The following is a 26,477-nucleotide window of genomic DNA, read 5'->3' on the forward strand; positions in this document are numbered from 1 at the left end:
CATGAGGACTTTTTGTCCGCTTAAGTTCAATTATCCATCAAAATGTATTTTCATTCACCCCCACCTTGAAAGCAGCTCCCGAACCTCGGTCGGTCAGTCGATACATTGTTTCCTATAGGTGTTTAATATGTGCGCGAAGGCGGTTTCCTCCCCTCTAATTCTTTTCAGTTTTCACCCACTCCAGAAGCAGTCTCCGACATCCCCTCCTCCGCCCAACGAAACCAGCTCCTCCTGTGAACGACTCCTTCAACGAGCAAGCTCCAGTGAAGTGCCTTTCTAAAAGGAACTGCCTATAGCTCTTTTCAGTTCTTACGTCGTGCGCTCTAGAAGCTGGCAGGGGTAGTGGGGAGCGGGGAACATGCCGCTGACCAACCAGAGAACAGACCACCTAGCGGTGGAGCCGAGAGTTACGCAGTTGCGGGAGGAAGCTGCAGCGCTAACTTCGTTCTGCACGTTGCTGTGTTGCCAATTCACCGCGTTGCTGATGGTGTTTTGCCCCAGTGTTGATTCCTGTTTGTTATGAGCGGAAGGTAGGAATAACATACGTGGGAGTAATTGTTGCGTCGTATATTGCCTAACTGCATTGTTTCTTCTATAAATGTGTATGTAGCATGTGATGTGACGTTTATTTGTACTCTCGTTGTTCCATAGGGAGCTTTGTGCTTATTAAAGCAGTAAGTATCGTACGATGGCGAACAGGAAAGAGGTAGTTTGTAGCCAATGCAGGAAAATAATCAGTAGGGTTCATGGATATTTTCAAAAGGAAGCAGAAAACAGTGGTCCCTTGGTAAGTGTGCACAAAGTGCAACAGAGAGTGTTGGAAGCTTGTGGAGTGAGTACGCGAACTGTGCAGCGTATTGTTAGGGAAGGCAAAGACAGTCTTGAGACATCGGGTTCCACGTCATTTGAATCACCGCGCAAACGAATCAAAAGGAACAGCATCACAAAGGCAATCGACGGTTGCGATAAAGATATAATAAGAAGAATTATCCTCGGGTATTATGTAAAGGGTGAATATCCAACACTGAACAAGTTACGCGTTCATTTGCAAACACAAATAAGCTTTCAGTGGGGAGTTTCGTCGTTGTGGAGGATACTGAAGTCTATGGGGTTCAAGTACAAAAAGAGCAATGACGGTAAACGATTTCTGATGGAGAGAGCCGATATAGTTACAGCCAGAGTAACGTTTTTGCAAAAAATGCATCTTCTAATGCCCTATATAGGTATTTCATTTAGATGAAACGTACATACATCAGAATTATGCTCCAACGAAAATCTGGCACAATAAAGAGGGTGCAGGGGGTTTAAAAGTGCTCGTGGGTAAAGGTGGGCGCATTATTGTTTGTCACGCAGGTTCCAGTCACACTGGTTTTCTACAGGAATGTAAATTAGTTTTCAGTGGTTTTTGCAGTTTTTAGATACGCTTGACGAAAGGAGCATCAAAGACGCATTGATTGTAATGGACAATGCTAGCTAACATTCGGTACAGTTGGAAAGAATTCCTACAACGTATACACTTGATATCATACACTTATCGGTATTCTACTGACCACAAGATGGGGATAATGCGCATCCTCAGGCCATACGCGAACATGGTTCTTTCGACAACTCCCCTTTCCCGCTACTCTGGCAACGCTGTAGTCTCTCTCTCTAACCGGCCTGTCTCGTTGCGCTGGATAGGTCGTTTCCCCGCTCTCCACTTCCCCTGCCAGCTTCTAGAGCGCACGACGTAACAACTGAAAAGAGCTATCGTCCGAGAGCATGCTCCGTGGCCTTGTAGTTCCTTTGAATGACTTCCTGTGCACGCTTCCTTTCGGTGAGCTGCTTCCCGAAAAGGAACTGCCATGACCCATCACTATTGTGAAATCAGAATTTGCACTGGATTAACTGGACTATGACGTAGGGTACAGGAGAATAGAGGTGTTACACTACTGTAGTTTCAGATTTAGTCGATAAGAACTATACACGTATATCTGTTTTCTAAATCTGTGTAGGTAGAAGTTCTACTATATTGATCTAAGATGAGTTTATTTTAATTTAGATATTTAAGTGCGCATTGCTGTATTTACAAATAGTTTTTGTCTATAAGAACGTATAAAAATGATCTATGACTAGAACCTAGCAGTAAACAAAACACAGAACTTGAGGTATTTAAAAATCCCCCCCCCCCCATCTGTAGGTGCTTTTCTGAATTAATGTTTCCTCCAAACAACTTCGAGAGCGAGAACAGAAAGCTAATATTGACAGAAGTGTAAATTAACGCCATGTTTGAGGAACAACTTCGTTATATAAACTGGGCGATATTCCTTTGGTAGGAGAAAGGATAGAGTTTCCTGGGAGGGGAGAGATGGGGGAAGGGGGATCGTTGAACTCGAGAGCTTGAGATCACCGGAAAGGATGCTGCAGGATCGAAAGGGAGGTTTGGACCTCCCTGGACTAGGAATGCTGCCAGGATTATCTGGGAGTTGACCCGAATTGAAAATCCCGGCGAATCGTTGATTCATGGCTGATTGAGGTGCGTTCAATAAGTCAGCCGATGGCACAGCTCTGGAGGTTTCAATTCTATCTCGGAGAGCTCAGATCCGGTGGACTCGGAGCAAGAATTCGAATTAATCGCAACTGAATCGATGCTCAGTGAAGTTTCCAAGGTCACTCAATCCTTGTCCACCTCGCTGGCTCTCGTCCGGAAGGATAGAAGAATCGTTGCAGGTTGACAGATTATTATGGATCCTAGAATATTGCTTTACGCATCTGTGTCCGTGCCTAGAACACGAATCGCGCATACGTTGTAAATAAAGTAGTGGAAACACTGCCAGGAAAAGGCAATGACACCGTGCAGGCAATGAGCAATGTCAGTTTGGTTCCATATCGAAGTGTGGAGTGCCAAAAGTATGTAGGAGGTTGAAATGAACACCATTTTCTGTACTGCTCTAAAACATGTTTACAAAGATAGAACAGTGATTGTGGATTAAAATTAAGGTTTTATCATGGCAAAAACGCATAATAATGTGATCAAAACTTGCATGAAGCCTGAAGCAACAATATCTGATGGTTGCACAATGGTGACAACATCGGAAAACCCAGCATGATGCAATTTTCCTCATGTTGAGATTGTTCTCACGGATGCATCGCAACCTCCTAAAGAAATGCACTTAAGCATTATGCAACCATCAGATACGGCTAGATATTGTTGCTACAGGCTTCATGCAAGTCTTGCTGACATTGTCGTGTATTCCACAGGCAACCTGGATTTTGATCTACAATGGTGTTCATTTCAACGTCGTACATACACCACAGCACTCGGTGTACCGACCACTTTTGGCACTCCACACATCGACATTGGCTCAAACTGACATTGCTCACTGCCTGATAGCACATGCACAGTGTTATCACCTTTTCCTGACAGTGTTGTCACTACTTTATGTACAACCCACGTATAAGTGGTGAAATAGTTGCTGGACGGTTATTTCAGCACGTTGACTGCCAAGGCCAGATTGTCTGAATGACATCGTGGGGCCAAGTAAAAAAAAATGTGAAAATGGATCAAGTTGGTGTCATTAGATCTGTGAAGCACAAGAAATTTCAAAACAATCCAAAAAACCGTTGAAAACTCAATTTGAATTTGAGACCTAGTTTTGGGTATCGTGACCCATTTCTGTGTCTCACTCTTTTTTTTGTAAATGACTTTGTTTCTGCAAATAACGAACTTCAATCACTTGAATATTTTCTGTTTCTTGGTCATACATCGTCAACAGAACATACAACAACATAAAATATTGCACGAAATGCAATCTACACGTTCAATCACACTGAATATAGTCTTAATTTCTTCTTCTTCCTTTATTTTTCTCCTTCTTTGTTTAATTCTTGCTTGAAATACAACAAATGTCAAACAACGATGCATTAAAAAATGCATCGATTGTTGTATTGAAAATCAACAAAATAAAGTCATCATAAATAATCACAGAGCACTAGGTATATTACTACAATGTTACGGCCATTTGTACGCCATTGTTGTAATCGTCTGTTGCTATCTAGGGCCAGGCTACGAGTATAGTGTAACATTCTGGAGCCAAAACAATATCTTTCTTCATGTTAGCAAATGACAAGTGAAACCCATATAGGGGTATCGCGGCCTGAAGCAATTGCTGAGGTGAGACACACAAGTGGGCATCACGGCTTCATGAATGACTACGATACTTGAGACACACTTTTGGGTCTCATGGTAATCCTTAACGGGTAACATGTTCGCATTTATTTTAACCGGTAACGTGAAGTATTACAAACTCCAGTTGAATATTTGCTTCTCTTACCCGGGGGAATTTGCCACTAGGCTATCCTAGGCTGTGGCCTAGGGTCCGAAAGTCAAAGAGAACCGCCAAAAAATAAGACGCTGGAGGGACTGAAGTGTCAAATACCATCGACTATTAAAAATCCTTGATATTGTGGTAATTGCAAAGCAAAACAACATGTTAAAGTCTTTTTACTGGCGTATTTCATGAAAGAAGGTACAAAGAAGCAGTATCTACCGTTTAAATAACTTTTACACTGTAACCCTTCTTCCAGTACTGTATTTTAACCAAAATGCAAGTCTGTATGGCAGATTATTCGTGAAAAGCATTTTACAGTGTTTTCCCAAATCTCGACATTGCTCAGAGAGTTTTTGTGAGTCTTTTACCATGAAATCCCGGTGGAGAGTGCTCGTTCAGTGTTCTAAAAAGAATTAAAACTGCCATCAGAAATTCAGCGTCGAATAGCAGACTTTCTAGTTTGGCATCCTTCACAGCGAATGTTGATATCAGTGGCGTGCCCAGGATCTTCGAAAGGGAGGAGGTACGTACACTTTTTCTGGTAGTCAGCCCTCATTTTGCCATCTTTTCCTACTTTTGACGTTCCCTTTTTTAGGAATACTGGGTCAAAGGGGGATATAATCCCCCCCCCCCCCCCCCCCTTGGGCACACCACTGGTTGATTTCCTGCAAGAAATTGACTCTGAGTCTCTCATTCATCAGTTGGCTGCCATGAAAGCCAGAAGGAAACTGTTTTAGGCGAGTGTTCTCTCGTTAAATCTAGGTGTTGTGTTTTATCGAAGTTTAATGAATAATTTTTAATTTGATTTGTTTTGTGTCTATATTTTAAAGTTTACAAATGTTATTATACGGAGCATGCAATTAGTGGAAGTGAAATACTATGACAATAATAATAATATTAACAACAATAATAATGTCGGCAGGGGCCAGAACAAAGGATAGCCTAGGGGCCCAGTTTGAAAAATCATCGCTGTTTTCACCCATGACGCGAATTACTTTCTAAGCATCTAATTTTGTAGTTTCACTCAACTGTTTCGCCCAAGTATAAAGATGAAAGTATCTTGATTTTATTTAAACTAAAAGTTGTACAAAGTTTTAAATAGAAAAAGTCATAATTTACATGAAACAGACGATGATACAAACATCTACGAGATTCGAACCCGGAACCCTTGATTTCGTAGATCATTGCGTTAACCAGTTCAGCACGGATGCAGACTGCAAGTATTTCTGCATTTTAACCCATTTCTACTCACCTAACGTTGGCACAGAGTCATCCGTGAAGGCTATTCTCGGAGTATGGAGACGCGTTTGACTTTTGGACTTCCCCGACGAGGCGTCCTTCCCACCGCCATCTGTGGACGAGAAAAGGAAACTAGCGATAAATGCATATCCTTAATGTGGATGCAGAGTGGGGGAGAATTTGCAACCAACGTCCAGGAACCTATAAATTCTAATGATTTCATTTGGATTCCGTAACAGTAACGGAACCTTTCTTTCTCGCAAAATATAAATTCGATTCAAATTGCGTATTGTTTAATTTAAATACCGAACTTGGACAGTATTTAAATATTGATCTGGACATTAAAGATAACAAGGTTCCTTACGGTCAAGAACCAATTTTTGCTTGTTGATTTCTCTCTCCCGGACCGGAATTGAATTTATTTACAATTCCTATAACAACCTTGCTTGTAACATTCTTAAAATATTTAAAAAAGTTAGAAATATGAAAGGTTCTACGAAATGTGATGAAAATTCCAAAGAAGCGATGAAAAATATATAAATATGTAAAGGCTCCAATTTTTTTCGAAAACATTTAGTAAGAATTGAAGACTGAAATTGGTAAACGCTGTAAGTGCCAAAATAATTCAAACACCGTTTTTCAAGTTAAACTGTGCAATGTGCCATGCTTTATAATGTGATAAACGTGAAAAGTGGCTGGTAGCCCTGTACGTAGTTCAAAGTGCATGTAAACAGGTCACTAATGTGCACGTTCTTACGGGCTGATGTGCGGAACGATGCGATTTCCCAACACTTTCGCTTTTGGCACTTACAACGTTTACCACTTTTAGTCCTCAATTTCAAACAGCTGACGAAACTTCAAAGACCAAGCAAATAAAGGATTGAAAAAAATAATTAAGTGACAGATACAAAGTGATGGAAATATCACAACGTCGTATGAATTGTTACGAAAATTTAAAAGAAGTGAATAAAATTTACTAAAATGGTAGAAAAGTGGATAAAATATGATAAATGACAAACATTTTAACTCCCTTGTGTAACAACGCAATCTTTTATAAATCATATATTGTGCTCTTGACATATATTTTTCTAATCTAATCTCAGCCCACACTAAACGTATGAATAAACGTTATATAATTTAAATTGTGTTTCAAGTAGCCAAACGATAGTTACTACCACTAAAATAATTCATTTTTGGACTAATAAAAAATAAATATTTAACTAAATAAATTTCGAAATCCCCAGATGTGTTTTAGTAGGGCTGAGCCGATACCACTTTTAACCGATACCGATACCCTCACAGATTCCCACCGATACCGATACTCTCACAGATTCCCACCGATACCGATACTCTCACCGATTTCCACCGATACTCTCACCGATTCCCACCGATACCGATACTCTCACCGATTTCCACCGATACTCTCACCGACACCGATACCGATACTCTCACAGATTCCCACCGATACCGATACTCTCACCGATTCCCACCGATACCGATACTCTCACAGATTCCCACCGATACCGAAACTCTCACCGATTCCCACCGATACCGATACTCTCACAGATTCCCACCGATACCGATACTCTCACCGATTCCCACCGATACCGATACTCTCACAGATTCCCACCGATACCGATACTCTCACCGATTCCCACCGATACCGATACTCTCACAGATTCCCACCGATACCGAAACTCTCACCGATTCCCACCGATACCGAAACTCTCACCGATTCCCACCGATACCGATACTCTCACAGATTCCCACCGATACCGATTCTCTCACCGATTCCCACCGATACAGATACTCTCCCCAATTTCCACCGATACTCTCACCGATACCGATACCGATACTCTCACAGATTCCCACCAATACCGATACTCTCACCGATACCGATACCGATACTCTCACCGATTCCCACCGATACCGATACTTTCACCGATTTCCACCGATACTCTCACCGATACCGATACCGATACTCTCACAGATTCCCACCGATACCGATACTCTCACCGATTTTCACCGATACTCTCACCGATACCGATACTCTCACACATTCCCACCGATACCGATACTCTCACCGATTCCCACCGATACCGATACCCTCACCGATTCCTACCGATACCGATACTCTCACCGATTTCCACCGATACTCTCACCGATACCGATACCGATACTCTCACACATTCCCACCGATACCGATACTCTCACCGATTCCCACCGATACCGATACCCTCACCGATTCCTACCGATACCGATACTCTCACCGATCCCCACGGATACCGATACTCTCACCAATTTCCACCGATACCGATACCCTCACCGAATTCCATCGATACCGATTCCCACCGATAAAGATACTCTCACCGATTCCCACCGATGCCGATACTCTCACCGATTCCCACCAATGCCGATACCCTCACCGATTCCCACCGATACCGATACTCTCACCAATCCCCACCGATACCGATACTCTCACCGATCCCCACCGATACCGATACTCTCACCGATTCCCACCGATACCGATACCCTCACCGATTCCCACCGATACCGATACTCTCACCGATTCTCACCGATACCGATACTCTCACCGATACCGATACCGATACTCTCACAGATTCCCACCGATACCGATACTCTCGCCGATTCCCACCGATACCGATACCCTCACTTATTCCTACCGATACCGATACTCTCACCGATCCCCACGGATACCGATACTCTCACCGATTCCTACCGATACCGATACCCTCACCGATTATCACCGATACCGATACCCTCACCGATTCCCACTGATACCAATACTCTCACCGATCCCCACCGATACCGATACCCTCACCGATCCCCACCGATACCGATACCCTCACCGATCCCCACCGATACCGATACTATCACCGATTCCCACCTAAACCGATTCTCTCACCGATCCCCACCGATACCGATACTCTCACCGATTCCCACCGATACCGATACTCTCACCGATCCCCACCGATACCGATACCCTCACCGATCCCCAGCGATACCGATACTCTCACCGATACCGATACTCTCACCGATCCCCACCGATACCGATACTCTCACCGATCCCCACCGATACCGATACCCTCACCGATTATCACCGATACCGATACCCTCACCGATTCCCACTGATACCGATACTCTCACCGATCCCCACCTATACCGATACCCTCACCGATCCCCACCGATACCGATACCCTCACCGATCCCCACCGATACCGATACTATCACCGATTCCCACCTAAACCGATTCTCTCACCGATCCCCACCGATACCGATACTCTCACCGATTCCCACCGATACCGATACTCTCACCGATCCCCACCGATACCGATACCCTCACCGATCCCCAGCGATACCGATACTCTCACCGATACCGATACTCTCACCGATCCCCACCGATACCGATACTCTCACCGATCCCCACCGATACCGATACCCTCACCGATTCCCACCGATACCGATGCCGATACCCATGCTTGAAAACTGTAATAATTAAGTTGCTCAAAATATATTTTAATGTTAGTGATTAAGTATTTCAGTCTAATAATAATTATATACACTCATTTTCCAAGATTTTTGCTTAAAAATATTTTAGAATTACATTAGTATATTAAATTACATGTTCTCACAAAATTAAGTTTATTCATACAAAACTTGTGAAATTTTCTTTAAAAAAATCTCGAATTTTGCATAATTTCCAGGATAATTACACTCCGCAAAAGTGTCGCACGGGATTTTGGTCTTTCATTGAGTTCTTAAAAATGCAGGAAAAGTATCGACAGGTATCGGCAAATAAATTCCAGCCGATACTTTCCGATACCGATACATCGGCATCGGTATCGGCTCAGCCCTAGTTCTTAGATTTCTTGATGAAAATCTCTTTGGTCAGTTCCTACATACAAAAAATCCACTAACAGCAAAGATTTTATGTCTAGTGTTGTCGGTGTGTGTTACATAACTTCATACATGGTAAGAAACGCAGTTTGGTTATGTCTTTTCCTAATGCGCTGATTTATGTAGAAATTTTAGCGGAAAATTTAGACTCGATTAGGGATGGCCAGATCCGGATCCGGTACTTTCGGATCCGAATCCAGAACTTTCGGATCAGGATCCGGATCCGTTTTGCCATCCCACATGCGCTTCTTTGGAAAGTAAGAATGTGTTTATAACATACTGTTACCTGCTAATATATATATATATATATATATATATATATATATATATTATATGAGACGGGTTTTGCCCCCTAAAACAGTTTTTTGGCCGGAACCAACAGACACGTATTTCTTCCTTTGGGCCCCTCTATATACCTGCGAGGTTTCATGAAAATCGGAGGGCGACACAGGGGTCAAAGGCCCACATAAATTTGTCCTCATTTTGACATTTGAGGGGGTTTGCCCCCTCAAACAGTTTTTTAGCCGAAACAAAAAAACATGTATTTCTTACTTTGGGTCCCTTTATACGCCTCCAAGTTTCATGGAAATCAGAGGGGGACACAGGGCTCAGATCCTTACTTCAATTTGTCCTCATCTTGACATTTGAGGGAATTTTGGCCCCTAAAACCGTTTTTTTAGCTGAAACAAAAAGCACGTATTTCTTCCTTTGGGCCCCACTATACATCTGCCAAGTTTCATGGAAATCGGAGGGGGACACTTAGATAACCTCCCTTGTTAGTCTTACACTTTGTAATTATATAACACTGCATATATGATAATGTTTTATTTTAATTTGTAAAACTGTAACTGTAGAACAATTGTATAATTTTTGTATAACATTTCTATCTTGTTAAATGTGTTAAAGGTTTCATCCTGGAATGGAATGTCTCACATTTATGTATGTTTCCATTTTCAATACATTTGAATGAATGCATATTCGTTTCAATGGCATTTACAAAATCACCTCTGACATTTTATGTTAAACAAGTAAGATTATTTTTGTGCACGAGTGTGTTAGCCGATGCGTAGCAAAGTATTTTAGGAACAACACTTGTAGTACTAACTAATGAAAAATTTCTTTGTAATCGAAGATCTTAATACCTTTTAAGGTGTGGTAATATTATAATGGGATTGAGATACGAAACTCTCGGATCCGGATCCAGATCCGAAACTTTCGGACCCGGACCCGGATCCGGAATTTTCGGATCCGGACCTTTCGGATCCGTAACTTTTGGATCTGTTTGGCCATCCCTAGACTCGATCAGAACTGGAAACCGGGTCTCTGGCATGCTGTGCCATTCCTTTACAAACTTCTCTTTCTAAACGGCAGTTTCCTATGTCATTGTACTTTCCCCTCCTTATTATGTTGGTTTCACGCAATTTTCTAGGTCCTCATTCCGGACAAACACAAACAATCATGTCTTACCCTGTGTCACGTGCCAGTTCCGACGACACAATGAAAAATTCAAGGAAGAACTGTTTCCCGAGAGCAACGATAGATGGCAGCGCGTCATATAAAGAAGAGCAGAGTTCATTGTAGAAACTAGGAGCGGAGAAGAGCGATTATATATATTATAGTAAATGCAAAATACATAAAGGAAGAGTATAAAAATTATAGAAGGAGTAAATAAAATTTATAAATAACCAATTAAGATAAATAAGAATATGCTCGTATATGAAACAATCAGGAAAGTTAATAAGCGAGCAAATGAATTCAGAAATGTATCTCTACCTCTCCTTTTTGATCCTAGTGATCAAAATTTGATTTAATACCTCTGACGAGGAGAACGTCGTCAGTTTTTGTGTTTGTCCGCCCCTCGGTGGCGCTGTGTCAAATTAGACGCCCCGAAGCACTTACGGTTGCGCTTCTTATTAGACGCACTGGGCCATAGGCAGCGCTTGCTGTTAGCGATCCTGGGCTATTCCCCTTTTGGTCGTTACGTAGGAGGTGGCGCTACTGTCAGTTTAGTCGACCCTACTCTTTGTATAAGTATAGCTTGTGTCGTTTGTATAGTAATGCCAAAGAAGCTGGGAAAACGAACGCATATATGTAATAAATAAGATTACGCTTTAAAAGGAAAGACAATAAATTAGAAGAAAGAAAAGAAGAATATGCCTTTTTCAAAAATAGAAGGAAGAAAAGAAAAGGAAGCCTTTTCCATAATCAAAGATAGAAAAAGAAGAAGCCTTTTACCAAAATAGAAGGAAGAAAAGAAGAAGCCTTTTCACTAATCAACGATAGAAAAAGAAGAAGCCTTTTCCCAAATCAAAGATAGGAAGGAAGAAGAAGCCTTTTCCCAAAATAGAAGGAAGAAAATAAGAAGAAAACTTTTTCCCAAAATTGTGAGAAGAAAAGAAGAAGAAGATTTCCTTTCAATTATTCATATATATATAAGAAGAATATAACCGACGTAAATTTGGAATCAGCATATATATATTTCAATGTATATACAAGCTTCGCTATATATTTTCTCTGTATTGTGTACAGTTTTCAGAATATAGATCCGCATTTAACTATATCATCTTGGCTATAAAACGCTTTCTTATTTGGAATTCTCGAATAAAGAACCTATCCCCTGAGATTAAGATATATCTGTAGCCGTGGTAAATAATATTTAAGTACGTACCCCCAAAGGGCTAGCATAGTTGCGCCCATAACGTGGAGCTTTACCTTAACTTACCCACGAATGAGATGTAGCACCTGATTTCGAACTGAGGACCCTTGGCGTTGTAGCTACCACTCTGTCATGGAGGTAGGCAACTGAGCTACCGAACCGTCCCTGGTTTCGCTTCATGTTTCTCTGTTTTACCTCTATGGAGAGGAAATTTATGCCTGCAAGTAATAACTGTGATGTGATTGGCGTGGTGTAGCGCAGTCTGTTATTTTGTGTAAATTTTATGTTTGCTGAAACCCAGTTCCTTGTATAGACCACACAACGCACATACACATTCCACCAGAAATATACCTCATTGCTGAACCTCTGGTAGCCAAGCTTCGTTCAGTTATGCGGCAAATAAAACATGGAATGCACTTCCCAATGAAGTGAAAATATAGATGTACAAAAGCTTTTGTAACATTCACTAATTTATGATCGGGAGGAAAGTTAGACCACATTCAATTAAAAGAGAAAATTTCAGTGAAATACTCGATATTACCTTCAATTGCACCGGAAGTAAGTAATAATATGTTATCTTTATTTCCGTCATTTATTTATACAAACACCGTGTTTTCTTTTGTCATTTCTCTGTTTAGTAGTTGTTTATTTATGTCTGTTTGTTATTTCAACCTCGACCAAGAATAAAGCCGATTGAATTTAATTGACTACTATTTACACGAAATATTCCTGCACACAAAAACCTAAATGCATTAAATCTATTTGATGCACCAAGAATGCATCGATAGCTTTTACCAAGAACCAGGTTTATAGTTTGATTAATGTTTTGTATATCATTCGTAAAAGTAACACCAAATGCATCATATTATGCAAGTATGTTTTGCATATCGATCTGAACTTTAATGCATCAATGCATTTTTCTTGATGCATCTTCCTGTACCGTTCTTGAAAATGCACTTAAAACATTTGGTCTGAGCTACAAATGTTATGCCTTTCGGTTTCAGATGATGATGCATTTACTTTCCTGTGTGATAACACCACCCTGCATTATTTTTTTAAAAAAAATCGGATGATTTTAAATCAATAGATGAGTTTGCAAGTATTTCAAATGCTGATGACGGATATGACACAAATTTGTTCCCATCACGTCAGAATTTTTCTCCACGTAATTAAGTTCAATCAACCCACTACATTATAACATTAATATTTGGACATTTTGTGAAGGACATTTGGTAACACTTTACTACAGGGATGACGGATTTCTTACTTTTTACAGGAGAAACTATTTACACAAATCATTTTCTGTAGCGTTGTGGAAGTTCGTGAATGTAGTTTTGATCCATTTTAATGCGAATGCATGTTGTTTTCTGCGAAAATCTCTGTCCGACGCGCTATTGCTGCTGTCGCCATTTGCTTTCTGCACGAGAGCACAATGTTCTGTGTGTTAGATGACGTAAACCCCGTAGTTAGTGTTTCAAACTCGCCGTTTTCACTATAACATTACGTGTCTAGTACTTTTTTCTTTAACTATGCTTGCCTAACCTAACCTTACGGAAAATGGTTTGTGGCGCTAACGTGAATGGTTTGTGGGGCTAACGTGAATGGTTTGTGGGGCTAACGTCAATGGTTTGCGAGGTATTAGCATAATTTCAAATCCGGGCACGAAAGTAGGCATTTTCCGGTGAACAAGATTGCAACACTGCATAAATCGACAAAACACTATCACAACGCGCGATGAATCAGTACGATATCGCCATAATGTGTGTTACAGAATCGAAATAAAGAGTAACAGTAAGTACTCGTAAATGTAAGAAATAGATATTATTTTCGTTAGAAATTCATTATTTCATCTAAAGAAATGTTGCGCATTCCAGAATAGTAAGTTAGCAATGTACAAAAGTGCGAAATAAATTATTTATAGGTGTCACCCCTATAGTAAAGTAGTACCGGACAATTTTATGAGAGATTTCGAAAATGGAATTTACATAATCAAAGTTTACTATTTTTATGTCAATATGTCTTGTGAAGACAGAATGTGGATTAAATACTTACTACTCTATGTGCATTTATAGTTCAAAATTGGAGGATTTGTATTCTAGAAAATCAATATTTTATCATCATCTAAACACAGCCACCTATTCAGGAAATCATGGAACTACATATTTTATTGTGAAATAAAGCCACTTAATATATGTATGTTGCTATTTTCTGAAAAAAAAAAACTAGACGTGATAGGTAAAAAATGGATTTCATTTTTGGAATCAGCATACTGAAATTATTGGGGGTCAACAGCCATTTGTGAGTCATCCAAACTCATGCAGGCCTGTGTAATAGGACCATTGCCAGATTTAAAACGCCGCCTGTAGACCAAAGTAAATGTGCCACCTCTAGAGGAAAAGGTCTAAATATGGGCCCCCCTTTTAATTTTGTCATTTTCGGAGGGAGAAAATTAATATATCAAGCACCTGCCTTTAAAATGCATATCTATGAAATATATACTTAAATGTAATAGCATGTTAAAGTATAGAAGGTCTCCATTTTTTTTAAAAAAAAAGCAATTTCCAAAAAATGGTAAATTGATGTGTTTCAAAATTGTGGTCTAAATATGGGCTACTAGTGGCAATATCACAAAAAGCAATTAAAATTTAAAAAAAAGTCATTTATCGCTAAAACATTATAAAATTCATATTTATGAATAATCTGTTGTTTTGAAAATCACGCAGAATGGGGAAAAAATCGAAATTAAGAAAAACATCCAAATGTTTGTTGAAAATATGATCTCAGCATTAGACCTCATGTCATAGCCCATATTTAGACCATCACGCTATTTTTCTTCTTCAATTTATTTTCGCTCTCTGTGGTACATATTTCACAAACAAATCATGGCATTATGAAGGCCCACATTTGTTTTATGTACCGCTAATATCATAACCTATACAAAGCAGATGAGAATTCAGAATACGCTGAGTTAAAACATACCTGCAAAAAGTTTTCGGAGGTCGCAATTCTATAGCAGCGTCCAAGGCCGAAACTAACCAGTCTTTCTGTTGCGAATTGGCGCCGCAACCTTTGTCCTTGACAGATAACCAGTTCCAATAGCCTCTGCCAGGCTGCAGCACCCGGGAGCACTGATAACTCCAAAACCCATATTTAAACCTTCGCCCATATTTAGACCTTCTCCTCTACCACAATTCTATCTGAGAATGGAGGGAGAGAAATTCGCTCGAGCGCCAAATAGTACGCACGGACGACGCTAGATAGTGCATGGAATTGAGAGCTCCTTTGCTCGAGCGAATATTGCTCGAAAACAGGCAAAACGAGCGATATATAATCGAAGACCAGTAGTATACATACTAGGGCAAATCAAAAAGTAAGTTTCACCCTCCTGTATAAAACAAACAAGAAACATTAGAGAGAAAATAATTATTGGAGAAAAATGTATGAACATTTAACTTTTTTCGACATAGTCACCAAGGTATTCCAAGCACTTTTCGAATCGTGTGACCAGTTTTTTTTTATTTCTTGTGTGTAAAAATTCCGTCCAATTTCAATTGAGTTGACTTTTGTGCTCATTCGTTAACAATCGTGGCACCCAGTGAGAGCACAATTTACTATACACCCAACTGGTCATGAATCAGCATAGACACACTATCGTATGATATGTTCAGATCACTTGCAATCTCTTTTAATTTTCACATGGTCGTTGGCAACGATGATTGCATTCACATGCTCCGTTTTGTCGATAGTGTTCACAGTTGCAGACTGCCCGACACACTGTTCGTTGTTCACGTTCGTTCTTTCGAACATTTGGAACCATTTCCTGATCATGGGGCGTGACATTGCATTCCCACCATACACCTCGACAATTTGGCGATGGATTTCACTCTGATTATGCCTTCGTGTCCAAAAGAATCGGACGATCGAGTGCAACTGAATGTTGGACGCCACCTCAGTACGACACGCCATACTGACACGGTGACTACTCTTATAATAAAGCAGCTGCAGCATGGCTGCTTTGGGTATGGGGAGAATACATTCCGGACAGTGCTGCCACCAAGCGTGATTATTTTCTCAGGAACACGGCTCGGGTGCAACTTACTTTTTGATTCGCCCACGTATAACCGTAATTTGTCTGTGGTAGTGGACCCTCAAATTGGATTGTGAAGTGAAAGACGAAGTGAAATTGAAACTTAAGTGAACATAGACGTCATCGCCATGTTAAAATGTAGTTTAGTCCATCTTACCAATACACAGTGATATAGGAAAATATATAACATCATTAAGCCTTGCTACCATGATATGAAAAACTCAATATGCTGACCAAAACAGAAATTCATTTTATTATAAAACATAAACTAAACGTAACGTTTCAACCTTCTAGCAAGGTCTTCTTCAGACTCTGTACCAAGTACAAATGTAACAAGGTACAAAACAGGACGATATATATACACAAAAAAACTCCCCTCCAGATTATTAGAAAGTTGTTCTGGAACATTCTAGCAGGTGGCTTTCCCTTGTCAACTGTACTTTCACCTGAAAGTGAATTAAGTTTGACTCTTTATCTCACGATCTATTTCCTTCATTCTTCTTCCTTCTTCTCTCCTCTTTCTCTCATGTCCTTTCCACTCTTTCTAACACCTTCTTCCATTCTTTGATTATCTCCAGTCCCCCATTCCAGTTCATTGTGTCTTCTTCACCTTTCTTTTCTATTTCCTTGGCCTCCTTTCATTTTCTCACTAGCATTCTCTTCTCCCTTCCTTTCTGCTTATCCTCATCCCACTCTATGTCATGTCCTGTTTCTCTCGTGTGTTTAAATATCGCATTTCTCTCTCTCTTAAGTCGTACATCATCCCTATGTTGTTTCAACCTGTCTTTCAGCCTCTTTTTCGTTTCTCCTATGTACACACTCTGACATTCTTTACATTTCAGTTCGTAGATAATCCCTTCCTCTTCCTCTTCTCTGTTTTCCTTTTTCATGTTTGCATTCTTCGCTATTCTTAAGATGCTCCTCCCTCCATTCCTGTAAGTTTTAATGCACGCTTTCCTAAGCACTTTGATTATCTTTTCTGTGGTCTTCCCCATACTCCTTATTCCAAACCTCCTCTCTTTTTCTTTCTCTTCCAATTCTCCCCTGCCACTTTTCTTCCTTCTTCTGTTTATATCCAGTCTATCCTTCTTCTCATAGACATTCTTTCCCAGCTGTTTCGGTAGCCTATTTATTTTGCCTTCCTTTTCACATTCTGTCGTGCATATTTTCTTGATTCTGTCCTCCATATTCTTTATAAAATTTATTTTTGTCACCTCACATACATCACTTCTACGTGTGTGCAGCAGGGGTATTCTGCCACAAAAGAGATTTTCATAGGAAAATATAATAGAAGAGTGTGGGATGAAACTGCCAAGATGGATATTTTACACTTATGTGTCTACAATTATTGTCATATTAAAATGATGTTCGAATGTATACGCTCGAGGGTGGCAGATTTGAACGGGTACAAGCGAGCGAAAGTAGTCCCATACAATATTCTAGTGTTGACTGTTATGCGCCAGAGAAATGTACGAGTATCTACCCACCCTTTCTTTCCTCAGCCGAACAAAACATCTTTGACAGGACATTATTGCATTTTTAAGAGTTTCATAACATTTTAGTGCAGTTTTAATATTTTTAAAAAAATTGTCTTGCTTTTTATGTTTTCACAGGAGAAAGAACATTTCTGAGTGTCTTTTGTTTATTTCCTTCAAAAGCAACCCATTCCTTCTTGCCAGTACGAAAGTTTCAGAACAACAACTTGTACATCCTTCCTTCTGGAACAAAAGAGACCCAGTGAAAAAAAGGTGACATTCGACCTAGAAAAAGTTGTTGGGAAAGGAAGTAGCCAAGAAAATGATTCTGTTTTGAACAAAGATGAAGGGTTTAGTACGTTATGTTCAACTGCTGATGTTTTGTGTGGGGAAAATTCTTCTACTGGAGAACTAACTACCAGGGGATTTGCTAGATGGTAACACATGTCGGCAGAAAGGAGCTCTTCAATGTTAAACACTTTGTTAACAGCCAATCAGAAGTCAACCTACGTATCGTAACGTTCCTCAAGGGAACTGGGATCGAATCTGTGTGGTGTAGCTTATTCATCACTCATCCTCAAATAATGGCGTACTCACTATTCATGGAGAGCTTGATGGTAACGTGCGAGGGGTGATAAATACACATATGAATGGCAAAACACAACACTTGAGTTTTATACCCTCAAAGACTGGATCAACATGGTAAATGGAAAATACCTGTCTTTCACTGTATGGAAGTGCATCCTCGAGGTGTCGAAGCACGGATTGGTTAATAAACGAAGAGTCCGTTTGTGATGCTTGTCTGAATGCTTAGACTTCTCTCTCCTCCTGATTGACTTCTTGGTCGTAATTCTGCACCCTCTGACCGATTGCTCAAGACTGACCAATGACTACCATTGTCCCAGATATTTATTGCGATGGATTTTACTAAGCAATGCAGAGTAGCATCTCCTGGGTTGCACCTGTTTACGTGTTTACACCGTTGGTGACCAGGAAAAGCTGACACTGCATTCCTGATTGTCGATTTCCTGTCTGGCAAATGATAGCTAGTGTCTAGGATTTCGAAGTTCTTTGTATTAATGTATTTCCATTATTGTGGATTATTAAGCATATTTATGGTGTTAGCAGTGCATTTCAAAGCACGATTGGTGAAATGAAAACATAAGTTTGTTCTAACGGAAGATTTTGAAAATTCTATAGAGCATGTTTTGTTGTTTTCAGAACCGTAATGAGGGGTAGGCCTTTAATCAGATTCCATGCATAACCACCACGCTAGGGATCTGAAGCATAGGGCGCCAACCAAAGCCTTTTTAAGACAACAAGGTCAGAATATGACACGGAGTAATTTGCACTTGGCAGAGGTAAGGGGAGAAGATACCAAGACATAACTCAAATATTCTTAAATGTACTAAACTTTTTTTAAACTTAAAAATGGAAATTACGAATCTATAAATATAACCTATATTATTTTAGTGAGGTTTTTTTGGTTCCTCATTTCAAAATTTATACGATGTATATATATCACAAACAATGACATAAGAAGAAAATATCTAGAACGTACATAAAATGCAGGCGTTTGGTAATGCGGGGGAGGATGTGTACAAGACAATCCTGCCTCGGACGGCAAAATATCTAGCTATCAAGGGCGCCCGCAGTGAGGGGGCAACTGCCCCCCTGAGATTTCTGGAAAGAGTTAATGAAATTCGAATGGTGAAATTGTAACGATATTTTATAACAAAAGTATTGTTTTCTGTGACTTACAGGCCGTAAGTTACAGAAACTATTATTATTACTACTACAACTACTATCATTATCATTTAAAGTAAGGTTACATTTAAGCTTACAGTCTACTTTACACTGATATTTAACTATAATAAACAGCTTTTTGGCGTACATGTATTAATATGTTAAATATCCAGTTATGCAAATTCTATATACTCGTAAATATGCAGAATATGGAAATTACAAATGTATGTAATTTTAAAAATACATAAGTAGTAGTATTAGTGCTGATAATAATAATAATAACCATAATAATAATAATAATAATAATAATAATAAAATAAAAGTTTCCATAACTGCCCCCTGAGAAAAATTCCTATGGGTGCCCTTGCCAGCTATGGAGCTGATGGTTTTTAGGGCTTTATTGCATTCTTATAGGGCATTTTCTGGTATTTTATTGTACATTAAAATTCTAGTCATTGTAATAACTATGGCTAGGATTTTGATGCAAATGCATCCTTTTTTGGTAAGGCAGAAACGTTGCATAAGTAGATAGGAACGTGTTTTACACATAACTGAATAAATTGGATGCCTTTGTTAGAGCATTTGTTTTTGAATTTTTGACCCTTTTTGGAGTAAAGATCATTTTTTTAAACTTTTTAAACCGTTTAGGTCATTTTTCCGCCTTTTAAAAGTCATCTTATGCATTTTTCTACATTTTGGTGGAAGAAGGGGCATTTTACATGCAAATGTAACCCTTTGAAGGGGAGAGGTTCCCGACTCTCGTCTCATTGCCTTCAGCGCAGTTCTGAATGACTGTGTTTGAAGGAACGAAGAAATTCTGTGCAGTATTGTTGACACAAGCTGTGTAACAATTCAGCTCATCAATGTGATTTCGCCCTGTATCAGTAAATACATTGTCGCAGAACGGATTATTGTTCAAAATCAAGAGGTACAAAGTTTTGTGCTCTGTATCAGACATTTTGTCAGGGAAACAATTTGCACTCCATGGAATTGAAAGTGACTTAACAGCAAGTGATATTGTTCATTGGAAGTCGAAAGACGTTTTTCCATGTACAAGGTTCTCTTGCCTGACAACCGACAATCATTCATTTTTGAAAATTTGCATATGATTTTCATTGTGTACTGCAACTCAGTACTTAAAGTGTAAAAGATGACAAAAAGTGAACTTTCTTACTTGTACTACCATACGCAATGAGAATGTGATGGATACTGTAACGTTAATTTGTAATTTGAATTTCTCTTGGTAGTTTATAAATTTGTTCTACAAATCTTTCAGAATTTTTAGGTCATTTCTCTAAGTTTATAGGGCATTTTCTTGAATTTATTAGGTCATAAATGCATTTTTTAAAGGTAATTTGTTGGCACTTTTTAAGGTCATCAAAATTTTAGCCCTAGTTTCTCTTAGTCTTTCACCCTTTCCTTCATTTCTGTGCTATTTGTAAAGTTCGAATGTATTTCTCAGAAATTCCAAGGCAACTAAAGGTATTTCTGAACTGCTGGCCTAAAGTCACTGTTCGCAGAATCAGCAGGGGTTATTTAGAAATACGGCAGGAGTAAACACGTAACGTTGATATCTGCAGCGTGATTTTCATAGTGTAAACCGACTTCCTTGGCGGAATGGTTAGAACAGCGCGCTACTGCGGCAGGGGTCCCGGGTTCGAATCCCGGCTTGGGCAAGAATGTTCTTTGTGAGTGTCCCTTCATCATATCATCACTCATCCTTATCTTTCGCGATTAGTCGAAACTGGCAGAAAAGAAAAGTAAACGAAACCAATCAATTAATCATAGTTTAAAACATTATGTGAAATAAATCTGACTGGTCAAAGTACACTTGAGATAAAACTAAAAAAAAGCTGCCTTTAATAAATAGGAAACGGATGTTCAACCTTCCATTACATTTAAAAACAAAACAAGAACTCTAAAATTATTTTCACGTTAAACCTATTTGAAGTGTAAAAATTCCAATTCAGTATTGTAGTTTCTTTACAAGTTTCGATATTATCTGCATAAAAGCATATTTTTTAGAAACAAATTTAAGTTCTGAACTAAAAGCTATATGAAAATACATAAGTAGACATGGTTTTGTCCTAACTACGAACATTTGTTTCCTGAACAGGGCTGTGTCCTAATTGCGAACACACTTTTCTGCCTTGGGACTGACTACTTCTTACACTTCCAGTGTCTTTTTAACGACTCTTTTCTTAAAGGGAGTCAGTTCCACACTTGAGGTTGGTCAGTACTTTGTGGATTACGGTTGGAACATATAAAATTCGACATGATTAATGTCAAAGCCAATGAAGTTGGCTATTGTTACGAGTTAAGCCAGCTGTCTCTCTGGGTCACTACCCTCATTCGTCTTTGAAAACAGGTATTTTCAGATCCATGTGTTCGCAATTAGGACATGGAATCATATCTCAATTTTATATGTTCGGAATTAGAACATAGAATCATTTCTCAATTTTATATGTTCGCAATTAGGACATGGAATCATTTCTCAATTTTATATGTTCGCAATTAGGACATGGAATCATTTCTCAATTTTATATGTTCGCAATTAAGACATGGAATCATTTCTTAATTTTATATGTTCACAATTAGGACATGGAATCATTTCTCAATTTTATATGTTCGCAATTAAGATATGGAATCATTTCTCAATTTTATATGTTCGCAATTAGGACATGGAATCATTTCTCGATTTTATATGTTCGCAATTAGAACATGAAATCATTTCTCAATGTTATATGTTCGCAATCAGGACATGGAATCATTTCTCAATAGTTTATGTTCGCAATCATTTAGGCGTTTTCGGAATTAGGACTGTTCGCAATTAGGACACAACCATAGACAGAAGCTACAATTTGTTTAATATTTTGAGCATGAACGGTGATTAGATAAAGTTGATGAAAGGACACTCATGTTAGGCCTGGACTCGAACCCGGAAACAGAGGGTAGTCGATCACGGTCACCGAGGCGGCCTTAAGGGAGGAAACAATTTGAAAATAGGGCAAATTAAATTTTCAGCACAGGTCGTTGAAATGCTTTAAAATATGCAGCAAGATGCGAAGCAGCGAGAGGAACTAACGCGTTACCATGACGACCAATTTCAAGCAAACCACAAACATATGAAGGACTGTTATAGAACTGGCTGTGATATTCATCAGACTGAACATATCTGAAAGCATCGAAATAAGAATTACACTCCTACAACCAGAGTCTAGTTATCAGGTTATTGGGATCATAGAATGTTTGAAACGGTATTCAGACCAGTAATTGGTCTCGGGAACATGTTGATACGTTGTAGGCGTTCCAATGAGGAAACTCAAAGCATTCCATACCCTGGATATATGTACATAGCCAATTCTTCAGGGATTCTTTAAGTTAGAATTTGTATTGACCCTTTCAAAACCCGAGGGAAGGGGACGCTCCAGGCCCACCACCTCTTGTCTTCCGATTTTTCAACTGTGAACATTTTTATTTAAAAAAATGTAAGTAAATAACATTGTCAACTACAGTCTTCCAATGTTTTTGCATTACTTTTGTACATAAAATCTTGAAGTTAACGTACCTAGCGGGCCTATGAGCCGACCTTTCCTTTGATGTGTTCCGACATGACTCATGCTAGTGACAGTGTACAGTGTCTCTCAAAAGTTTTAGGACAACGACATTTTAAACTATGCAACCCAATTGACACAAGGAGTTGGTGGGTTGCGTGTAGAGTTAGGCTCAATTTCAGGGTTGCCACGTGCACAATAGATATTTATGAAATACGCGAAAGAAATAAAAACAAGTATTATTGTATAAAACTGAAGAAAATATCAGTATTACATTTGTTGTAAATGAAGGAAAGAAAGAAAATCGATTTTCTAGTACTTCATTGCTGATGAGTCTACACAAAGAAAAGAGGAGAGAGGAAACAGAAGGGGACAAAAAGAGAGAAGAGAGAAAGAGGAAGAGGAAAAGTAAAGGAGGGAAGAAAAAAGAGGACAGTGGATAGGAGAAGTAATGCGGAGAAAGGAAGAAGATTCGAGGAGAGATGAGGAAAATGGAGCAAGAGGAGATACGAGGAGGAAAACGAGATGAGACAAGAGGAGAAGAGGAGTTCGGAGAGGAGAGGAGAGGATGAGACGAGAGGAGGGGAGTGGAGAGTGTTGTAAAAGGGAGAAAAAGAGAAGAACGAAAAGAAGAGGAGAAGAGTGCAGTGTAGTCGGAAATCGAATACAGGAGAGGAGATTAGAGGAATGGAGAAGAGTGGGATGGATACAAGATGCGAGAAATGTAGGGAAGGCGATATGAGATAAAAGCAGAGGAGAAGGAGGGGAAGGAAGAAGGAGAAGAGAAGACCAGAAGGGACTGGAGACGAGAGGAGAGATGAAGTAGTTGCGGCAAATATCGTCTCGGCGTCAAGAATTGATGCATTGATCAAGTTATCGACAAAAAACATTCAATAACATTTTGAAATGTAATAGATTCGTGCGAAATGCCTTTCGGCTGAGTACAGAGCAAGATAAAATTTTCCACATACGATCTTTGATTTTACCTGCGATTATATCACTGAAAGCTTAAATGTAATTTTAATATTTATAAGAATTATCTTATTTTTTCTCCACTTCTCGCTTCGTTGAAATGGAGATTTTGTAATTTAATATTTCCCCTCCTCCCATCGTTAATTTCAAACTGAATCACACGGCGTGGGCAATGAATACAATGGGATATGTCTAAAACTTACGAAAATTTTCTGCCATTGGAGGGGTTTGAACCTACGACCATCAGGTTGACAATCCTCAACGGTAACCACTACCCTACAAGCTTCGATCCTGAAAGCAGGTAGAATGTAAAATGTGAAATGTAGATCAAACTCTGCTCCTACATGTAATGTAATGTGCAAAGAATACTTGTTTGTAACAAAGAAAACGAAGGTAGTACGAATCGGCGAAAACATTTAAAGGAGAATTGCACATGATGAAAACTTTTCAGTCGATATTTGTGGAGGTATCCTGCATTGAACTCGAGTGGAAAAATGGGTAAAATTAGTATGTCCTCAATTGCCACAAATGTAAATAGTTACTTCATTAATATTTGTCAATGTCTTTGAAGCAGTACACAATTATCGTTAGAGTATCATAATTCACGATCTTATACATGAAAATATCCATTTGAACGTGTGTCAATTCATTTTTTTTATATTGTAGAGATATGGAGATTATTAAACCGAGAAAACCTCGTCATGATAATATTTACGCTTGTTTATTTCCTGGAATTGTCCGACCAGCGGGCGATCCCAAGAATGCGCTAACTTTGTAACTTCCGTGAAGCAATGACTGAAAGGCAAATGCGTGGATCTAAACAAGATCCAGCGTGTTCGAAAGGTTTAACAACCTTTCGAAGCCAAAGATTATAAAAGGAAGCTCCCTCCCCGAACTCGCTCTCAATTGTCTCATTTGACTCTCATTCGACGCTCATTTTGGATCATTAGTCTCACATTACACTCGGATACTCTACAGCACATTACAACTTACAGAACTACGACGACGGTACACAAAGTTACGGCTGCATAAGGATGCAGCGAGTCGCGCGGGATCGCTCGGATTGGTGAGCCAAGAGTCGCGGGATAGAACCTTGGCATCAGTCACAATTCGGTCTGCAAGAAGCATCTGGACAAGAACATCACTCACCTACCAGGTATGAACAAGCGTGAATAACCTTTAAATTCAACCTTCCATATCTCTTCCCTCTTAATCGGAGCAGGTTCAACTGACAAATACAATTAAGCTCTACCTAAATGTATTATTGAAGCATCCCTGTGACCTCAGATCCCAGGTAAGACGGGATTACAACAATATATATAAATTCCAGATGCAGAACAATGTAACCACTTTACTCTGCTATTAAAAATTATGTCACCATGCTCTTCATTAATAAAAACGAATTAAAGAAAAAGAGGATACCTCGTAAGGAGAATCGATCCTGGAACCACTAGCAGCCCACTACACCACGTCCTTTCCTTCCGTTGTAACAACAATTTTTAAGTATTCTGTCTCTCCAACTTGTAGGGTAGTGGTTGAAGATTGTCAAGCTGATGGTCGTACGTTCAAACCCCTCCGATGGCAGAAAAGTTTCGTAAGTTTTAGACATACTGTATCCCATTTTGTTCATTGTCCACGCCGTGTGAAACGGAATGATTCAGTTTGGAATTAGCGATGGAAAGAGGGGAAATATTAAAATACAAATTCTCCATTTCAACGAACCGAGAAGTGGAGAAGAATTGGATAATTCTTATAAACATTAAAATTACATTCATGCTTTTAGTGATATAATCACAGGTAAAATCAATCCCACTCACGACCGGATCAAGAAAGTGTGGGGGCGTTACCCCCCCCCATACGCCTTCACCTTTTTTTGACAGTAAAAGAAAGGAAGAAATGGTTTGCCAAATGAATGGAGGAAAAGAGTAAAGGAGATCCAAAAGAGGATATATGATAGAGATGTATTAACGGTTTGCTGGGATCCCAAATAATAGAAACTGAACCGCGTAATCGCAATAATAGAAAACAATGAACGTGTCTAAGGTAAGAGAATACTGAGTCAAATCATTCAGGTATTCCTGAAAAGTCTAAATTACAATTTTTATCATTTTCTTCATTGTACTTTAATTTTTCCCAATTTCTCGATTTGGATCGCCTGCCTAGTGTAACAAAATTAACATTTTCATTTGTTACTACATGTTTTGTGAAGATGCACTAGTGACATCTTATGAGAAGCTCATTACTCAAAGGACCAGTCCATCTGTTAACGTAGAAGGAGGCTGTATGTTGACTATACTATAGTGTAAAGTGCATGTTTCGTTTAACTGAAGCAGTGGCGTTTAGGAAAGGAGTGCACCTCAGGAGTTGCATACCCTTGGTCTTACAAAAATTTATTGCAAATAAAGTATTGAACTCACGTTAATGAAACCAGTCCAGAAGGATAGAGGAAAGCAAAGAGTTTGTGCGTGTATGTTTTGTTAAGCTGATAGTTCACATCCCTGCCGCTAGGCAACACTCAAA

At 39.3% G+C, this 26,477-nt stretch overlaps 1 protein-coding gene across 1 annotated transcript in view; it reads right to left on the bottom strand.

The window, feature by feature from the left end:
- wake (ankyrin repeat and fibronectin type III domain containing protein wide awake) overlaps positions 1 to 26,477 on the bottom strand; it is a 727,887-nt gene that overhangs the window by 287,607 nt on the left and 413,803 nt on the right. Inside the window, exon 4 of the mRNA XM_083110519.1 lies at positions 5,563 to 5,661. Within this exon, the coding sequence (XP_082966645.1) occupies positions 5,563 to 5,661 (99 nt within the window). The remainder of the gene's footprint in view (positions 1 to 5,562; positions 5,662 to 26,477) is intronic.

This window comes from Lepisma saccharinum, chromosome 24 (assembly GCF_977018435.1).
Source record: "Lepisma saccharinum chromosome 24, izLepSacc3.1, whole genome shotgun sequence".
NCBI classification, from domain to species: domain Eukaryota; kingdom Metazoa; phylum Arthropoda; class Insecta; order Zygentoma; family Lepismatidae; genus Lepisma; species Lepisma saccharinum.